The sequence below is a fragment of the Conger conger genome, chromosome 6, assembly GCF_963514075.1.
Source record: "Conger conger chromosome 6, fConCon1.1, whole genome shotgun sequence".
Lineage (NCBI taxonomy): Eukaryota > Metazoa > Chordata > Actinopteri > Anguilliformes > Congridae > Conger > Conger conger.
The window spans coordinates 62,047,523-62,064,287 of record NC_083765.1 but is presented as its reverse complement, the minus strand read 5'-3'; the positions used below and the strand labels follow the sequence as shown (position 1 = coordinate 62,064,287).

At 42.7% G+C, this 16,765-nt stretch overlaps 1 protein-coding gene across 1 annotated transcript in view; it reads right to left on the bottom strand.

Moving 5' to 3' along the window:
- Positions 1 to 4,023: 4,023 nt before the first annotated feature.
- tmod2 (tropomodulin 2) overlaps positions 4,024 to 16,765 on the bottom strand; it is a 29,001-nt gene continuing 16,259 nt past the window's right edge. Inside the window, exons 4-10 of the mRNA XM_061246632.1 lie at positions 13,251 to 13,373; positions 12,389 to 12,457; positions 11,999 to 12,129; positions 11,306 to 11,413; positions 10,854 to 10,997; positions 9,113 to 9,257; positions 4,024 to 6,355 (exon numbers count right to left, since the gene is read on the bottom strand). Of these exons, the coding sequence (XP_061102616.1) occupies positions 6,324 to 6,355; positions 9,113 to 9,257; positions 10,854 to 10,997; positions 11,306 to 11,413; positions 11,999 to 12,129; positions 12,389 to 12,457; positions 13,251 to 13,373 (752 nt within the window). The 3' untranslated portion in view covers positions 4,024 to 6,323. The remainder of the gene's footprint in view (positions 6,356 to 9,112; positions 9,258 to 10,853; positions 10,998 to 11,305; positions 11,414 to 11,998; positions 12,130 to 12,388; positions 12,458 to 13,250; positions 13,374 to 16,765) is intronic.

Sequence of the window (16,765 nt, the reverse complement as noted above, 5' to 3'; positions counted from 1 at the left end):
CGTAATCTGTGAGAGTGTGTTCACCTGACTGAGACACAGGAGCCATTTTGTGCCAGAACATTAAATAGCAGTTAAGGGGGGTGAGCAGTGCTCTCAACTTGTTGCCACAGAGCGCCGTGGATGCAGATTTTCATTCCAACAAATTAATGGAATTGAAATTGATTCCAATTACTCATTCAGCCATGTGCATTTACCTGCATTGAAGCGCAGGCTAAGCAAGAGTTTTTCATTTAGACAACACAAATAACATATTCACGTCATGTAGATTATGAGCAAACCTACAAAACTAATTCAGCAATGGAATAAAAACCAGCATACCCACCATGGCACTGAGTTTGAGCCCACTGGGCATGAGGAAGGGATACAGCAGTTAATTCTCAATCTCGTTCCAGGGGACCCCTATGTATGCTGGCTTTTGTCACAGCCAATCTTCTGCTCAATTAAGGCCCTGAACAGGTGCTTTGGTTCATTCATATTTGTTTCCTTAAGCTTATTAAGTCTTATTAAGCTTATTAATCTAGGTTTGGCCCCTTTCTTTCGCTTTGTCTTTGAATTCTTCATTATCTACTAAAAGGTTGTGTTTCAATGTGTCGATTTTTCTTGTGGACATAAGATGGCGATGTTGGGCCAATTTTAGAAGAAGGCTACCCCACGTTTAACCTGTTGGTTTAGAGTGTCAGAAATCAAAATATTTCCCCAGACGCTAAATAGGCCATTTCTCTCACTGTTAGCCTACGCAATGTTCCACAGACCACATCCAACACACCGTATTCACACTTTCCTATCCAGTGTAAACATTGGGCAAATGTGATACAATAGCTAAAAATACTTTCTCAAACTAGAATGGAGGTGTTGCAACAGAGACACTCCACTAAAAGGTCAAGAAAACAGTTGTGAATAGGGCCAAAATAGTATCCTTGTGTAAACTTGTAACTAAAGCAATTGAACACACCTTACTAATCAGAAATCAGAAACACCTGTAAAGCCATTGGTCCCAAATATTATGTGCCCTGAAATGGGGGGGAACTATGTATAAAGTAATCTTGTAATTCTTACATGGTGAACCATTAAGTTATAAAATATACACTTTAATATTGTAAAAGCTGAGAAACTACTCTTTAACCACATGAATTGTTTTGAGTAAAGAGTACAGAACCAAATCAAGAAAAAAATTATTTCTCACAAACATTATGGAGTGAATTGTATACACACAGCATTGTATACAACATTAGCCCCCAGAATTTATTGTGGGGCAACATTGACTCATGGGGCGACATTGACTCAGGAGGTAAGAGCAGTCGTCTTGCAGTCAGAGGGTTGCCGGTTCGATTCCGCCCTGGGTCTGTCGAAGTGTCCCTGAGCAAGTCACCTAACCCCAAAAAAAGGTCCTGACGAGCTGATTGGTGCCTTGCATGGACAGAGTGTGTGTATGAATGGATGAATGGGAAGCATTAATTGTTCCAAAAAGCTTCAGGTTTTCTTCTGCATACTTCAGATGCTTAATTTGGTGTTGAGGTCATTCTTTCTGGAAACTCTGCCATGTAGGTCTTTGTTGTTTAAAATATGTTGTACCTGTGAACAGCTAGACCTGTGTCTACTCTACTTTTCTTTTTTTGCAGCTCTTTTGCAGTGATGTGCGGGTTCTTCTAAGCATTTCTCCACAGATCTCTGGCCATTCTCTCTGAAATCTTTCTGGGTCTTCCAAACCGTGCCTTGACTTCAAATGTTGCATTTATCTTCCATTCTCTAATAATGTTTCTGACAGTGGAAATAGGTAGTTTGAAACATTTTTGTATCCTTCTCTTTCCTGGTGGAAATGAACCTTCTTCATTCTGAAATCCTTGGACAACTGTTTAGAGGAACCCATGGTTGTTAACACCAGACAGAACAGCTACTGCAGATGGATACTTTAGAAGGTATGGAGTAAAAAGTTCATTCATTCATTCATTATCCTAACCTGCTTATCCTGATCAGGGTTGCAGGGGGGCTGGAGCCTATCCCAGCATACATTGGGCGAAAGGCAGGAATACACCCTGGACAGGTCACCAGTCCATCGCAGGGCACACATACCATTCACTCACACACTCATACCTACGGGCAACTCTCAAATCAGCCTAACCTGCATATCTTTGGACTGTGGGAGGAAACTGGAGTACCCGGAGGAAACCCACGCAGACACGGGCAGAACATGCAAACTCCGCAGAGAGGCCCCGGGACCTCCTTGCTGTGAGGCGGCAGTGCTACTCCGTCGGAGTAAAAAGTTAATCCCTGGAATTATACTCACCTGACTCATTGAAGCCCTAATGAGCAAATCACCTGGGTCAGGGCCTAAGAAATCATCTTTTTAAAAAGTAACAAAGAATAATCCAAAATGATTCCCAAACTTTTGCACAGTGCCCTTTTCTTTTTTATATAATTTATAATTTATATAATTATATCATTCACAGCAAAAAATGAAAATACAAAGAAATCTTGCTTTAAAATGTGCGGAAAGGTCTCATGTTTAACTGTACCATTTAGAGCTCAGGTTTGCTTTTGATCACATACAGATTCATTATGACAGACATTCAAACCAGGGTGCCAACATTTTTGCACCACACTTTAGATGATGTCATTCAAGTTCTCTCTCATTTTCTCAAGAATAGTGAGATCGGACATTGAGTGAATGAAGCTGAAGCCCAGGTCTCTCTTAGGGACAGCATTCTGACACCACTTCCCCAGTGCCTGAGAAATTCAGCCCGTCGCTTTGAACCCTGGGATGGATGGGGGCCTGCAGCTCCCCTCGGATTTTTGCTGCCGAAGCAGCGGTCTGGGAATAGCTGGGAAAGCCCGAGCTATTCCACTACATCGCATGCAAAGCAGCCATTCAGAGTGGGGCAATAAATCTGGCTGTCAAACTGCAGTAAGGACACAAAGCCACAGAGCGGTCCACTCCCCAAACACAAATTCCTGATAGAAACTGAGCTGGATTTTAAAAATCATTCTGATATCCTTGCAGTCCCTGTAGAACTTGTTAGTGCCGTTTGAAAACACCTTACATTGTGTCTGGGATTAAGGTCCAGTGTATCTGAATGTGAAGGAGCTTCGCAAAAACGAAAGAAATACGGCACAATGCACAAATATGCACTGGCAAGAATTGAAAGGAGTGAACATGCATTTTGCATTAAATGGCTGTTGAGCAGATGCCAGAAACTGAAAACAATAAACATCCCGTTGCACTCAGGTCCTGGCACATGCCGTGCGAGATGATGTAATCACATTACATCACCCAGTAAGCATGTGCAAGCAATCAAAGGAGCTGAGTTTGGTTGGAAAGGCCGCCACCTGCAGAGTGTTCCTCACGACACCAGTTGTCCAGTCCAGTCCAGGGATCCAGTTTCACAGCAGTCTCCAGTGCAAAGTCCACGCCCTGCACTGGGGGAACAGTTGATTTGGATTCCATGAGAGCCCGGTCTTGTCAAACACACAGCTTTACTTTAAGACACAGCGGGATTCTTAACGGTCCGGACGGATGTCACTCCCAGCGCCATTCTCAAACGCGATCCAGATGCAGCTCTCACTCTCAAAGACGCTGGCTTTTACTCATTGCAGATGTTTGATGTCTGTTGTATTCTACAAAATGGACGCCAAATAAAAGCTATTAAAGGCCCACATGCGTCAGCTTTCTCTTCCTGGTTTTAGCATCTAAAACGGTCACGAGTTTATTTTTTCCTCCGGAAGTCTCGAACCCTACCCCCAGAGCGCCCCAGAAACCAATGGTCAGCGCTCTGTGCTCAGATTTAGCGACATCGTTCGATAATTATGCAAAAACATACATGTAACATGGGAATTTGTTTCACAGACAGCTCAGAAAAATAGCACATTAACAGCACTAAAATATGCACACTTCGACCAAAATGTTTGTTTTTTTAAACAATTTGTAAAAGCTCCAAGATGATATGAAAAGCACAAAAACACTATGCATGTGGGCCTAAGCACATACACAAGACAGACGGCGGTGTGAAAACATGGCAGAGAACAGCGGTATGTAAAAACATTTATTGTTCAGCAAGTTTTTCCACTTTACAGTGCCACCATACACAGTGGTATATAACAGTACATAATATTTCCTCTTAAGTCCAGGACTGTGGGATTTAAGATAAACGGCCTCAGCAGTGCGTAATGCAAGCTGACAAGACTTACACAAGACCATCTCAGCTAGAACAGGCCCCACCAGTCCCACATAGATGTTCATAATACACATAACCCAGCATCACAGAAGAACAGGAAAGGACCAAGGATCAGCTTAAATCTCCACTGAGCTGCATATAGGGTATTCTGTAAGGCTAAAAATTATACTTTAATTTTTCAAATTTTTACAATTAAAATGATTAAGACAATTCATGCGCAGTGAACCATTGCACGTTCACGCATAAGAAAGAAAAACAAATACAACAAATGAAATCGATGATCAAAAACATTTGGAAGAAAATAGCTAATATGCATTACACAGTGAGCTGCTATGCACAACATGTTATGGTCCCGCAGAAATTTTATGTATAAAATCAAAATAGCATCTTGGTCCAAGTGTTTCACATTTTCTCTATGCAAAAATGTTGCCCTTGTGCAATCCAGTTGACTCTACTTTAAAAAATAAAGCATGTGTTTTTTTTTTCATGAAGTGCTGTGAGGTTTAATACCCTTGCATGACTGTATCAAAACTATACATCGAAGACCAACAGCCTGAGTGGAATAGGCTCATGTAGCCGATAGGGTGCATCTCAGAGATGAGGTCACATACAGAACATTACGTAATTCACATTCAGGTTACAGCTGAGGAAAAAGCTTTGTTTGCAAAGGGGAGGCTATATATTCCAACCAGGACTGGAATTCCCAGCATGTGCCTTTCAAAGGCAGTTCCTCTTGTAATCATATTTGTTCCTTTAAGGTAATAAATCACCAGCTGAAAAATGTGAAATGCAAAAACCTAAACACATTGGAATGTGGTGAAAATGTTAAACTGTCTTTGGCATGTATTCGAAAAGCCATTAGAAGAAAGAAAGAAACTTGGTCAAACATTTTGATTCCTCTAGTTCCCTTAACTTGTGTTTTTGGGGGCAAGGGAACACACAGAATGGAACATACAACAGAGACCCCTTAAAAACACAGGGCTGGAGAATGGCTATGGATCAAGGGAAGACCTCAAAATGACACCGTGTCCAAATGGACATTTTGCACGATGCACGGTACGACTGGCAATGGTCAAAGCATGAATGGCAAACTCGCACATATACCCTCATGGTTACTGCCTCTGCTGGTTTCTAGAGCTCTTAATCGTGTCGGTGTGTGTGTGTGTGTGTGTGTGTGTGTGTGTGTACAACAAATGGGGCTGAATCTACTAACCCACCACTTCTCCCACAACCCAAACCAATACACTGCAAAAACATTTTTTATAAACCAATGATAATTTTAGTCTTATATTATGACTTAAAATCTTGTTTTAATTTTTTGCTGAATAAAATGAAAATATTGCCAATGAGGTAAGACAGTTTGAGACATTTCAAGATTTGCCAACGGAATAAGACATTTCACTGGTCAAGCAAACATTATCTTAAGACAAGCTAAATTTTTCTACTTGAGAAAAGAAGAGATCTTAAGTCTTATTACAAGACTAAAACGCTTGTTAAGACTTTTTGCAGTGTACCAAAATATACCCCCACACTTTCAATACAGCTCTGGCCAAAGAGACTAAACAATATAGAGATGAGCAGGTGCACAATCAACCGTTAAAAGTAAAAAGCATTTTAACAGTGGGAGTGTCTATTAAGCCATTGAACGACATTTTCCATTTACACTGTGATTGGAAAAAAGTGGAGCCAAAATGAAAAAGTCCCTGTGACGCAAAGTTAAGAACATCCACCGTACTGTAATTTCAGTCAACTGTGAGGAGCTTCTGTGCCAACCAGTTCTTGTGCTTTGTTAAAAACGTGGTTCTAAACAGCTAAAAATAAAAAGGCAGTGTAAATTCCCCAAATACTACTCTGCGTGATGTTGGTTTTGATTTCCTCCCATCTCGCCACAACCATACTTAAAAAGACCGGTGCGACCCAAGACATCTGATGTAAGCATAGGAAAAACTAAATCTTGAATGAAATCACTAAGCTAAAAATATAACTTTACCGCTATGATAATAATATAACAACAATACTAATCAGCATTAAAGCTGGAGAGGGGCTATTCCAGTCATTTCCCTTCTTCCCAGATAGGTGCTCTTCTAGGTTGGCACAAGACTTCGGCTGAAATAACTCCACGGGGACGCGGAGTGGCGCTCCGGCGTTCTGGGTCTATGCGTCTCCCTCCACTCGTCTCCTGCGGACTGAGAAGAGAAAATGGCAGAGTTTATCGAGGCTGGGACGTACTGGGGACATCAAGAAACCCTGCTGAAAAAACGCTCAAGGTAGGTTTTGAAACAGCTGGAAGCTGGTCGACCAGCTCAGATCAGCTCCCAGCTCAACATGATTTGACCAGCGCAAGCTAGGTTTTGAAACAGTTGGTAGCTGGTTAACCACTTCAGACCAGCTCCCAGCTCGACATGGTTTGACCAGCGCAAGCTAGCTTTTGAAACAGACAGTAGCTGGTAATTTCAAGCTGGCCATAGCTGGAGTTTACTCCTGTCTAAATGGAGCCGCGAGTCACACACGTCACGGTATTAACAGGGCTCTTCCCTTGTGCAGCGGACTGATCCCACCCGCCCTTTACATTGAAATTTGTGAATTTAAATGAATCTCGCCGAGAGTGCTTTGAAGTGAGCATTCTCCTGGGTCTGAGTGGTGTGGCGTGTTAAACCGTCAGTTACAGCTTCATCCAGGCTCCACTCCAGCCCTGTTTCCCAGCATGCTGTTAAAAACCACTCAAACGTGAAGGGAGAACACACCACAAAATGGAGGTTATAGGAAACGTGCAGGGACGGAAAACTATCAGGGAGGGACCTTGGGAAAGCCACTGGACCTCAGGCAGCTGTGTGCCGCGGGTCATGCAGGGTGCCCTCTGCAGCGCCAGGCTGGCATGCTGTGCGGTGTCTCTACACACACACACACAGCGCCTCCGTGTGGCGGAGGAGACGGGTGACCGAAGAGCTTGGGTTGAGGAGAGAGGCCACTGTATCAGAGAAGAGTGAGCACTTCAGTTTGAAAAGGATGCACGCAGTTCCTATGTCACACGTCTCGTACTATAACCAGCAGAAACTGACAGAAGCAGATTGAGGTAGGCACACATAATTACTGGTGCTTTCTGTAGGACTGTACAGAACACAGATAAGTTTTATTTATTGGAATGTTTTCTGAGGTGCAGCATTATATGTTGGAGTCAGTATTCAATGTGCCTGAACAGTCTTGTATGCCGAAATGGCAGCTGTGGCTTACAGTAGATATAGTGTGGTGGTGGTTAGCATAATGGTTTCTGAAGCAGGATACCTGGGTTCAAGGCTTACCAGTTCCTATTTGCTTCGCTCACTTTTTAAACAGAAATATACAGTAACACTGTATTTTTCAACTCAGTCCAGGGGGTTTGGGGAAAACCAATGTTAATTTGTCTTGATTTGTAATTCCTGTTCATTACTGTGAATTTATTCTCTAACAAAACAGGTGTTCATGGGAGAACAAGCTCAAACTTATAGAACGCTGCCGTCAAAACACATTCCAATAAATAAAACTACTATGAGCAGCGCACTCCTACAGAAAGCAGCAGTAATTATGAGGGTGTTCCAGAATCTTTCTGACAACTTCCTGGTTTCCTAGTACCAGATAACTCTCAGTACAGCTGACGACCCCTCCTCTGGCACTTGTAACGATCACCCTATGGTCTCTAGGAAAACCTACTATGAAGCCAAGACAATAAAGCGCTTGAGGTCAGCAATACTGCCAAACAACATATGCTTTCCGTTCTGTGTTTGCATGGGGAAAATTCCGGGCACAGGTCCAATGGTAGATAGAAAAAATACACAGCCCTACAAGTGCCTTATATTAAAAAAGAAAAAAAAAGAAAGAAAAACATCACTGGACAGTCATAGCAACTCCAACAGCTATAAAGTCATGGAATTCTGTGTAAAATCAGGAGCTGAAAAATAAGTGTATAATTATTATTATTATTATTAGCCTCACTGAGAATATGACCCATTTATCAGGACAGGACACCAATATACCTCAAAACAACCTAGAAAGGAGAATAAAATCAGGTCATAAATAGCAGCGTATAGCTGTCCTCTTTTTCTTTTTCTTTAATCTTAACAAAAGTCAAAGCACATGTGAAATGCTTCTGGGGAAAAAAACATCACCGATATCAATTGGGGGTTGATAAGCCAATCAGCAAGCCTTGCAGCTTCCATGTGATTGAAAAAGACAAATCCCATGATCAAACAGAAGCTGTTAGGCCTTTCTGCTGATTGGCCGTCTTATCAACACCCAGTAGCAATCAGTGGTTTTCAGATGCTGGAAGAATTTCACACAGCAAACAAATGGTAATATTTAGTCGTACTACACTACAAATAAGTCTCTCAACTTAGTCCTATAATTAGACTGAAAATCTTATTTCTATTACACTTTTTGCTAAATGAGAGAAAGAAACTGCCAATGAAGTGAGAGAGTTGATTCATTACATTATTGGCATTTGGCAGACGCTCTTATCCAGAGCGATGAAATGATTAATTTCAAGATTGCCAATGGGGTGAGAAAATGGGGCGAGAATATGATAAGATCTTAAGTGTTATAAGAAGAGTGTAGAAACTTTTAGAAACGTGCGATGCTTGATATAAAGTGCAGCACGAGCAGTAGCCCCACAGCGGCAGCAGACGGGGCAGTAAAGGCTCTAGCAGTAGCCCCACAGACGGGGCAGTAAAGGCTCTAGCAGTAGCCCCACAGACGGTGCAGTGAAGGCTCTAGCAGTAGCCCCACAGCGGGGCAGTAAAGGCTCTAGCAGTAGCCCCACAGACGGTGCAGTGAAGGCTCTAGCAGTAGCCCCACAGCGGGGCAGTAAAGGCTCTAGCAGTAGCCCCACAGACGGGGCAGTAAAGGCTGTAGCAGTAGCCCCACAGCGGTGCAGTAAGGCCTCGGTGGCGGCGTGTCAGAGGAGGCCGTACCCAGGTCGTTGTTCTTGGTGATAGCCGCCGCCGCGCGGGCCCGGGGGCCCTGCTGGGTGAAGTGGTAGCCGATCTTTATGATGCTCGTGCTCTCCTCCAGCATCCGGGCCATCTCCATCTCCACTGTGGTGCCCAGCTGCTGCCGCTGTTTCAGAGAGAGAGAGAGAGAGAGAGAGAGAGAGAGAGAGAGAGAGAGAGAGAGAGATCAGAGAGAGAGAGAGAGAGAGAGAGAGAGATCAGAGAGAGAGAGAGAGAGAGAGAGAGAGAGATCAGAGAGAGAGAGAGAGAGAGAGAGAGAGAGAGATCAGAGAGAGAGAGAGAGAGAGAGAGAGAGAGAGAGATCAGAGAGAGAGAGAGAGAGAGAGAGAGAGAGAGAGAGAGAGAGGACAGAACGTCACGCAGGGTAACGAGCAGCTCTGCAACAGCGCTAGGGTTGGCATTTTTTATGTAGCGCCTTTATCCAAAGCGCTGTACAATTGATGCTTCTCATTCACCCATTCATACACACACTCACACACACCAAAGGCGATTGGCTGCCATGCAAGGCACCAACCAGCTCGTCAGGAGCATTTGGGGGTTAGGTGTCTTGCTCAGGGACACTTCGACACAGCCCGGGCGGGGATCGAACCAGCAACCCTCCGACTGCCAGACAACTGCTCTTACTGCCTGAGCCATGTCGCCCCATAGGGCCTCTATAGACTTAAGAAATACACTCAAAGTCATGCCTTACCATGAGATATTGGTACTGCAGTGCTGATCTATAGCCAATATCTTACGGTAAGGCACGACTCCGAGTGTCAATAGTGGCTAAAGTACATGACTGGGGCCCAGAAGGTTGGTGGTTCAAGCGCCGGTGTAACCATGATAAGATCCACAAAGCTGTTTGGCCCTTGAACAAGGCCCTTATCCCCCAGCTTAATTTAATCAACTATATGTAGTTTTGGATAAATGCATCAGCTAAAAACTAATAATTATAAAAAACTTAAAGGATGATACACTAACTCAGATTCAATATGAATATTCTTTTTTTAATTATGCCATTTTAACGACAGAACTGTGCTTCTGAATTGTTGCTAGGTTACGTGTTTGTTATCTTTGATACAATGACTAAACTGATCGTAAAAATAGCGGTTTTGTAACTAGGTTCTGCTCAGTTAGGAGTGACTCATCGTCAGATAATGGCACTCCTTGGAATCATGTATCTCAGCCAATCACAATGTAAAGTCAGAACTAACTATTGTATAATAATCATTCATCATAAAAACAGTTGTGCTGCCACAATTCAGAAATCTGATGCGTTAAGAATACACATATTAACACGCATTATGTCTGTTCTCCTGGAAACTGGCACTTTTTAGTAAACAACTGTTGAAATTTCTGTGGCTGAACTATTAAAAATAAATTACCAACTGGAATTGAAATGGAAAAATCCAAATCGGCAAATCAAAATATTCTAATGAAATTAGAAATACAGTTGATTAGACTAAGCAGGGGCCAATCCCCTGGAGCAACGTGGGGTTAAGAGTCTTGCTCAAGCACTGTAGGCACTAGGTTATTGGCTACCCCGATAGACGAGCAGGTATACATGCCCTTTATGTTGCACCATGGTCCTGGGAAAACGTTATTTAGCTCCCCTGTATGACTCACACATTGTGGAATGACAATAACTAACTAACTAGCCAACTTGACATGCAGATTGACCCTGTGACCCCCCTGGTTGAAGGTTGACCCCGTGACCCACCTGGTTGTCAATCTTGATCTCCATCAGGGTGTCGTTTTCCCTCAGCGCGTCCACCAGGGCCTGCATGCCCGCGTTGGTGATGAAGTTGGACTCCAGGTTCAGGCTCTTCAGACTCTTATTCTCCCTCAGCATGTCTGCAAAAGCCTGAGGAGACGCAAGGGACCTGGGTTAGGGTCTAGAGCAGGTGTGGGTAACTCCAACCCTGGAGGGCCGGTGTAATTACTGGATGTTGCAGCTACCAGTTACCCTGGCGCAGTCATTTCATTAACCATATGCACCATGACCGATTCATTCGTAAATGAGACCACAATAAAACGCTACAAGACAAGAACATCAGCTGCTGTTTATATCATGGAATGTGGCTAAAAATGACAGATCATGGAAATAATTGGGTTAATTAAATAATTAACAGCGGAAGTTGGTCTGAAATCCAAAAAACGAAGGGTGCTCACCACGGCGATGGGGTCGTTGCTCCGCGTCGCTGCCAGGCTGAACTTCTTCACGTGTGTGTTCGTCTCCATGGCCTTGGCGTAGTCCTTCAGCGTGGGGATGGGAATGTTCTTCAGGATGGAAAACCAGATGATTACAAATCAAATTACAGCCATTTATAAAAACACATTTTCCATATCATGCCTCTGATGTTGTGTACTCTACAGTTGCTGTTGTTTCTGTTGGCCGAGCGCACGCCAAGACAATCAACACTTCATTCAAATGGCAGTATTGAACCAGGGTGTACAAAAGGGCCACATGTTGAAGAGATTCCATTGTCTCTGACCTGTCCATCACTGCTGCCCAAAGACCTAAAGGACACAGGTCCAGTATATAGGCAAATGTATCCCTCCCAGTTTATCAATTCAGTATCCATGCTGAAGAGATTAGTTGATAAACCAGCATAGACAATGAGGGTTTTTGATATATATGCAGTGCAATCAATACCAAATCAACCACAGCCACAAATATAGTAATAACCCTGGATTGTGCTCATGTGGTTTTGTAAAATATCTTAATGTCTGGATGCTGTGTATTCTCACTGATACTGCACTATGACAGCAAAAGACCATGCACCAGCGCAGGTAAACAGCATGTAGCCCCACAATCTTCCACACAGGGAAACAAGAGCACCTTTCATTAAGCACGAGGAATACCTTGATGTTATTTAAATTGACTTCTGTTAGAGTCGCGTCGTCGGACTTTATCCTCTGCAGAGTCTCCTCCACGTTGGTGGGGTTTGGTGGCTCATCGAAGACAGGTTTGACTTTTTCTCCCTTTATGACATCTGAAAAACAGAGGTGCTGTGAATCTGCTCACTCTTAGACAAAATCAGAAACAAAATGAACAACAAGACCTTAGACTTAGACATTTAAAAATGTTGAAGCTCAATATCTCAAAAGCTACATAGAACGCAGATAGAACCTTATAATTCCAAGGTCACAACATTTTATTCACAAGATATCCCCGTCATCTGCAAGTGGAGGGAACCACAAACATAAACATTTTCAACAGTAAGTTTGTATGAAGCCTGGACAAGTACTCACTGTTGTAGCCATCTTTACTGCCATCATAGCTTTGCGTGCTTGAAACCAATGTGTGCACACCAAGGATAGCTAGAAACAAAATGGAGACAATCCGGTCATTTAAAAAGTTTCACATTACTTATTACTTATTATTTGGGAAAACACACTACCGCACAGACCAAAATGGCCATCCTGACAATAAATATGTGCAAGCTGCCAGCTCTGATTGCGAGTAACTATGGCAACCGACTGCACAGGCTAACATATCTATCCTTTTCTCTCAGGTCAACCGGACCCTGGCAGAAGCAGAAATGGGCAGCCAAGTGCAGCACTTAATAAAACAACTCTAATGGCTTACACTTTAGCCATACATTTAGATTCTTCGAGGACATTAACAGCATATTTTTGTAATAATACAATTGACTAAATGGAAGGTTTTTTCTCCTATGAAATGTGGCAAGAGGCGCATTTCTAACCGCCCATCGAATAAAATTTAAGAGGCGCAGGCACTATGGGAGAAAGGCCATTCATGATTAAGTGAGCCTTTAGAGAGTTGAACAGGAGTGAAGTACACTTCTACAGCTGCTTTTGGCACAGGGACCCTGTCAGACAGAGGCGTCTCTGTGTAACTTTATGCTCTATCCAGTGCAATGAACAGGCAAAAGAACAGAGCTACACATTGTAGCAGGTCCCCCCCAGAAACAGACTGAGCACCCCAAACAGATGGACTACGGTCAATTAAGTCAAACGCACAACAAGCTGGACATTAACATGTGGGCGCTTTGTGGGAGCGGAATCCCAGGAGAGGAAACCGAACCTCGCTGTTGGATGTTTATCTCGTTCCCACAGTGCTGTTAAATGATTAATCCGTCTGGCATCTCACCTGCAAGGTCACATAGCTCCGTGTCCGTCGCACTGGAGAGGGCCTCTTCTAGCTCCGGGTCCAGAGTGGTAATCTCTTCCTGGCGTATATCAATCGGCTTTTGTTTGGGCACCCACACCTTTCCTATGAAAGGGAAGCAAATACAAAGCGGTGAACGAAAGATGCAAAGTGACCGTTTCAAACACACACCCTTTATATACATCAGTGAGCGCATACACCCCTGCTCAAGAGTCTGGAATCACCTTTCCCTTTTCAGCTTTTCTGACTACAAATTTTATTATCTCAGTTTGTAATCAAACTATTCACACAGTCAAAGCACAGACTCAAAGCTTTTACTAAAGGGCATTTTATGCATTTTGGTTTCACCATGTAGTAATTACAGCACTTTTTATATGTAGTCCCCCATTTCAATGTTTGAGCAAAATAACAATGTCAAATAAAAGAGTCATGTTTTGTATTTGGTTGCCTATCCTGCCTGTCCTGCCTTTGGTTGCCAATCCTTTGCATGCCATGACTTCCTCATGTATGTGACTTATCAACATATCAGAGCCAGGATATCTGGATATATTTTCAATCGATACTATAACTCTTTGCATTTGAAAGGATCTCTATGAGAATTAGGGGTTGGGACTAGATTCAGCTGCAAATTACATCTTAAGTCATCACAGGTCCACGGTATTAAATGAGCCTCAGACCATCATACTGCTGCCAGATATGCAGTAAATACTACAGGAATAATTTCTCCTGAATATTTTTTTTCATTTATTCAGCAGGAAAACTATGTTTTAAACTAAATATCCATTTATGCAGCTATATATACTGAAGCAATTCAGGCCAAGTACCTTGTTCAAGAGTGCAAGGCCAAGAGCTTCCTACCTGTGAAAATGCAGTTCCTTACCCATTACACTGTGCTTAATGAGGACTTCTGCTGATGGGTAACTCTTCCTTTTAGTAACACTTTTTAGTTTGAATATACAAAACCATTTCATTTACAGTCAAATTCAAACTGCCTGAGAAAGAAATAAAACTCTGTGCCGTCCTATATCATGCAAGTGTGTGTGTGGTTCCTGTACTATATTGCACATTCACTTTCAGAAAAATGTCATGCTTCTGGATTCTACACAACAGAGCAGTACAGGCACCAAAAAATAATGAAAGAATATTTTCTGCCACTCAAGTCATACTTCAAGCATGCGACAGACAGATCAGGAAAACACATTAACGGTAACACGCATTAAAACTGGAAAAGTGACAATCCATACACTGTTTGATTACCTTTAACCAAAGGAATGCAAAACATTTTTTTTATCAAATAACATTTGTGTGTGTGTGTGTGTGTGTGTGTGACATCTCTCCACATGTCTCAATCTTCAGCGTCATTTCAGTAAGCAGTAACATTCTGCGTACCAGCTGACTGAAATTACATGAAGATATTGGCTGTGGACATACAATGGGAGTTTCACTCCTCTATTGTGGAAACAAAATAAGTATTTTAGTCTTCTACTAAGACTTAAAATTTAAAATTTACTTTTATAAACGTATTGCCAATGGTAAGACAGCTTGGCTCATTTTGCAGTGTGGTTCGGTGGCTGGGGTGGCTTTTAATCCTCCGGCCAGGTTTGCTACCACTGCACAATGGCCACCAGGCCCTGCAGTTTGACTACTCTCTATTAAACAGAAATGTCGGTTTCCATGCTATCTTGTTTCCAGCTTTTTGCAGTGTTCTTCCCCTGTTGGGCAATACATGGGTCGGTTGTGGTGGGTTTGGTTTGGAAAAGTGTTCTTGCTGGCAGCATTCCGTTCTACATGCTCAAACTAGAGTTCCCTTCTTTAGCTTGGAAGCTCTTAACCTAACATAAGTATGGTCTGATTTTTTTGTTACCAAACTACAGGCCCTCCCCGTATCGCTAATGCTTCCACAAGCGAGACTTCATCATTGGCTTCAGCTCGATAGCTATCAATGTGATTTTCCTACAGTAATTCTTCCACGTCTTGCATTAAAAATACTTTTCCAGCCGGCATATACTGCAGAATATTTTAAAAAGCCATGAGCTTATTTGCCATATGGACTAGACTTAATGTTCTTGGCTGTAAAACTGATTGTACGTGAATTGTACCTTATCGAAACAGTAGGTCTGTAGTTATTCCTAATGACATTTTTCATGACATTTTTGTACATCCCTTTAGATAAATGAATGTAATGGAATTTAATGCAATGAGATTTTCTATCAAGTTTTTGGAAAGATCTTTACTAAAAGCCTGGAAGATGACCACAAACAGCAACTGGTGGGGTCAGAGGACATGGTAAAAGCCCTAAGGTGAGTTACTTTAGCACGCAGCCTACACATGTAGCATTCACAGAGCATCACTCTTCCCATGATGCCTGGTTTTTAATGGATATCCTGGCCTCTCCCAGCGTTACTACAGCTTCCTGTGTTTATTGAAGTCCAGAGTTCAGGCTGAGCCGTGCACTTCGGGGCTCTCAGGGAAGCGATTAATGCACATTAGCTCCCCGTCTTTTGACCTGCAGCTAATGTTGTTTTCATTCCTGCCTCCCTTTCTAAAGCGCTTACAGCTATTCATCCACATTATGAAGCCTTACGGAGAGAGCCTTTTCCAGACACCGTACAGAGAGAGAGAGAGAGAGAGAGAGGGGGAGGGAGGGAGAGAGAGGGAGTTTAGTGCTCCCTGCCAGTGAAATGAGTCAGAGTGACTTAAGGCGGGATTCGTAAAAACCCTGATGATGACACAACCATTACTATTCTTCGGCAGGATAATGTCAAAAACAGATGTGCATTTTGACAGACTTTCCGCGGAAAAGCACCATGCCCTGGACACTTCAGTGTGAGCAACAATGTGTGGACACAAACGGAAAAACTCGTGATCCAAGCAGGTTTAAACTCGGTTTATGATGGCACACTTAACATTGGGTTCTCAAGTAATTAACATTTTTTGTTTCGCATTCATGCCCTACACGTATCTTAGTCTCATATAGACTTAAAATCATATTTGTATTACTTTTTTGAAGTAAGACAAGTGAGACATTTCACTTGTCAAGCAAACAGTAACTTAAAACAAGCTAATAAGTCTGTTAAGACAGCCATTTTTTGCAGTGTAGTCACCCCTCTCCGCCAAACTAGAGGGCCATGACTCTTTCGCACATGACTGATTACAGACAGAATGTTTGGAGCACAGAGGAAGGCATTACTTCAGTTACACCACACATCCAGCGCAGTCAGGATGTACTCAAGTTATCGCATGCCAGCTGGGTTCCTTTATGTACCCCTTCTTTCACAATCTGGAATCAGAAACGTCAGCCTTTTTCGTTCCTGAGGGAAACTCATTTCCACCAGGGGCAGAACATCTTCACGCAAAACACCCAACAGCCATCAAGCAACAGACAAGGATCTCCATGTCTTCCAGAGAACAAGAAAGAAAAACAAATATGAGTTGTTGTGTAAATAATGAAGGAGAAATGGGCGAACAGGAGAAAATGGTGGTACACCCAAATGACA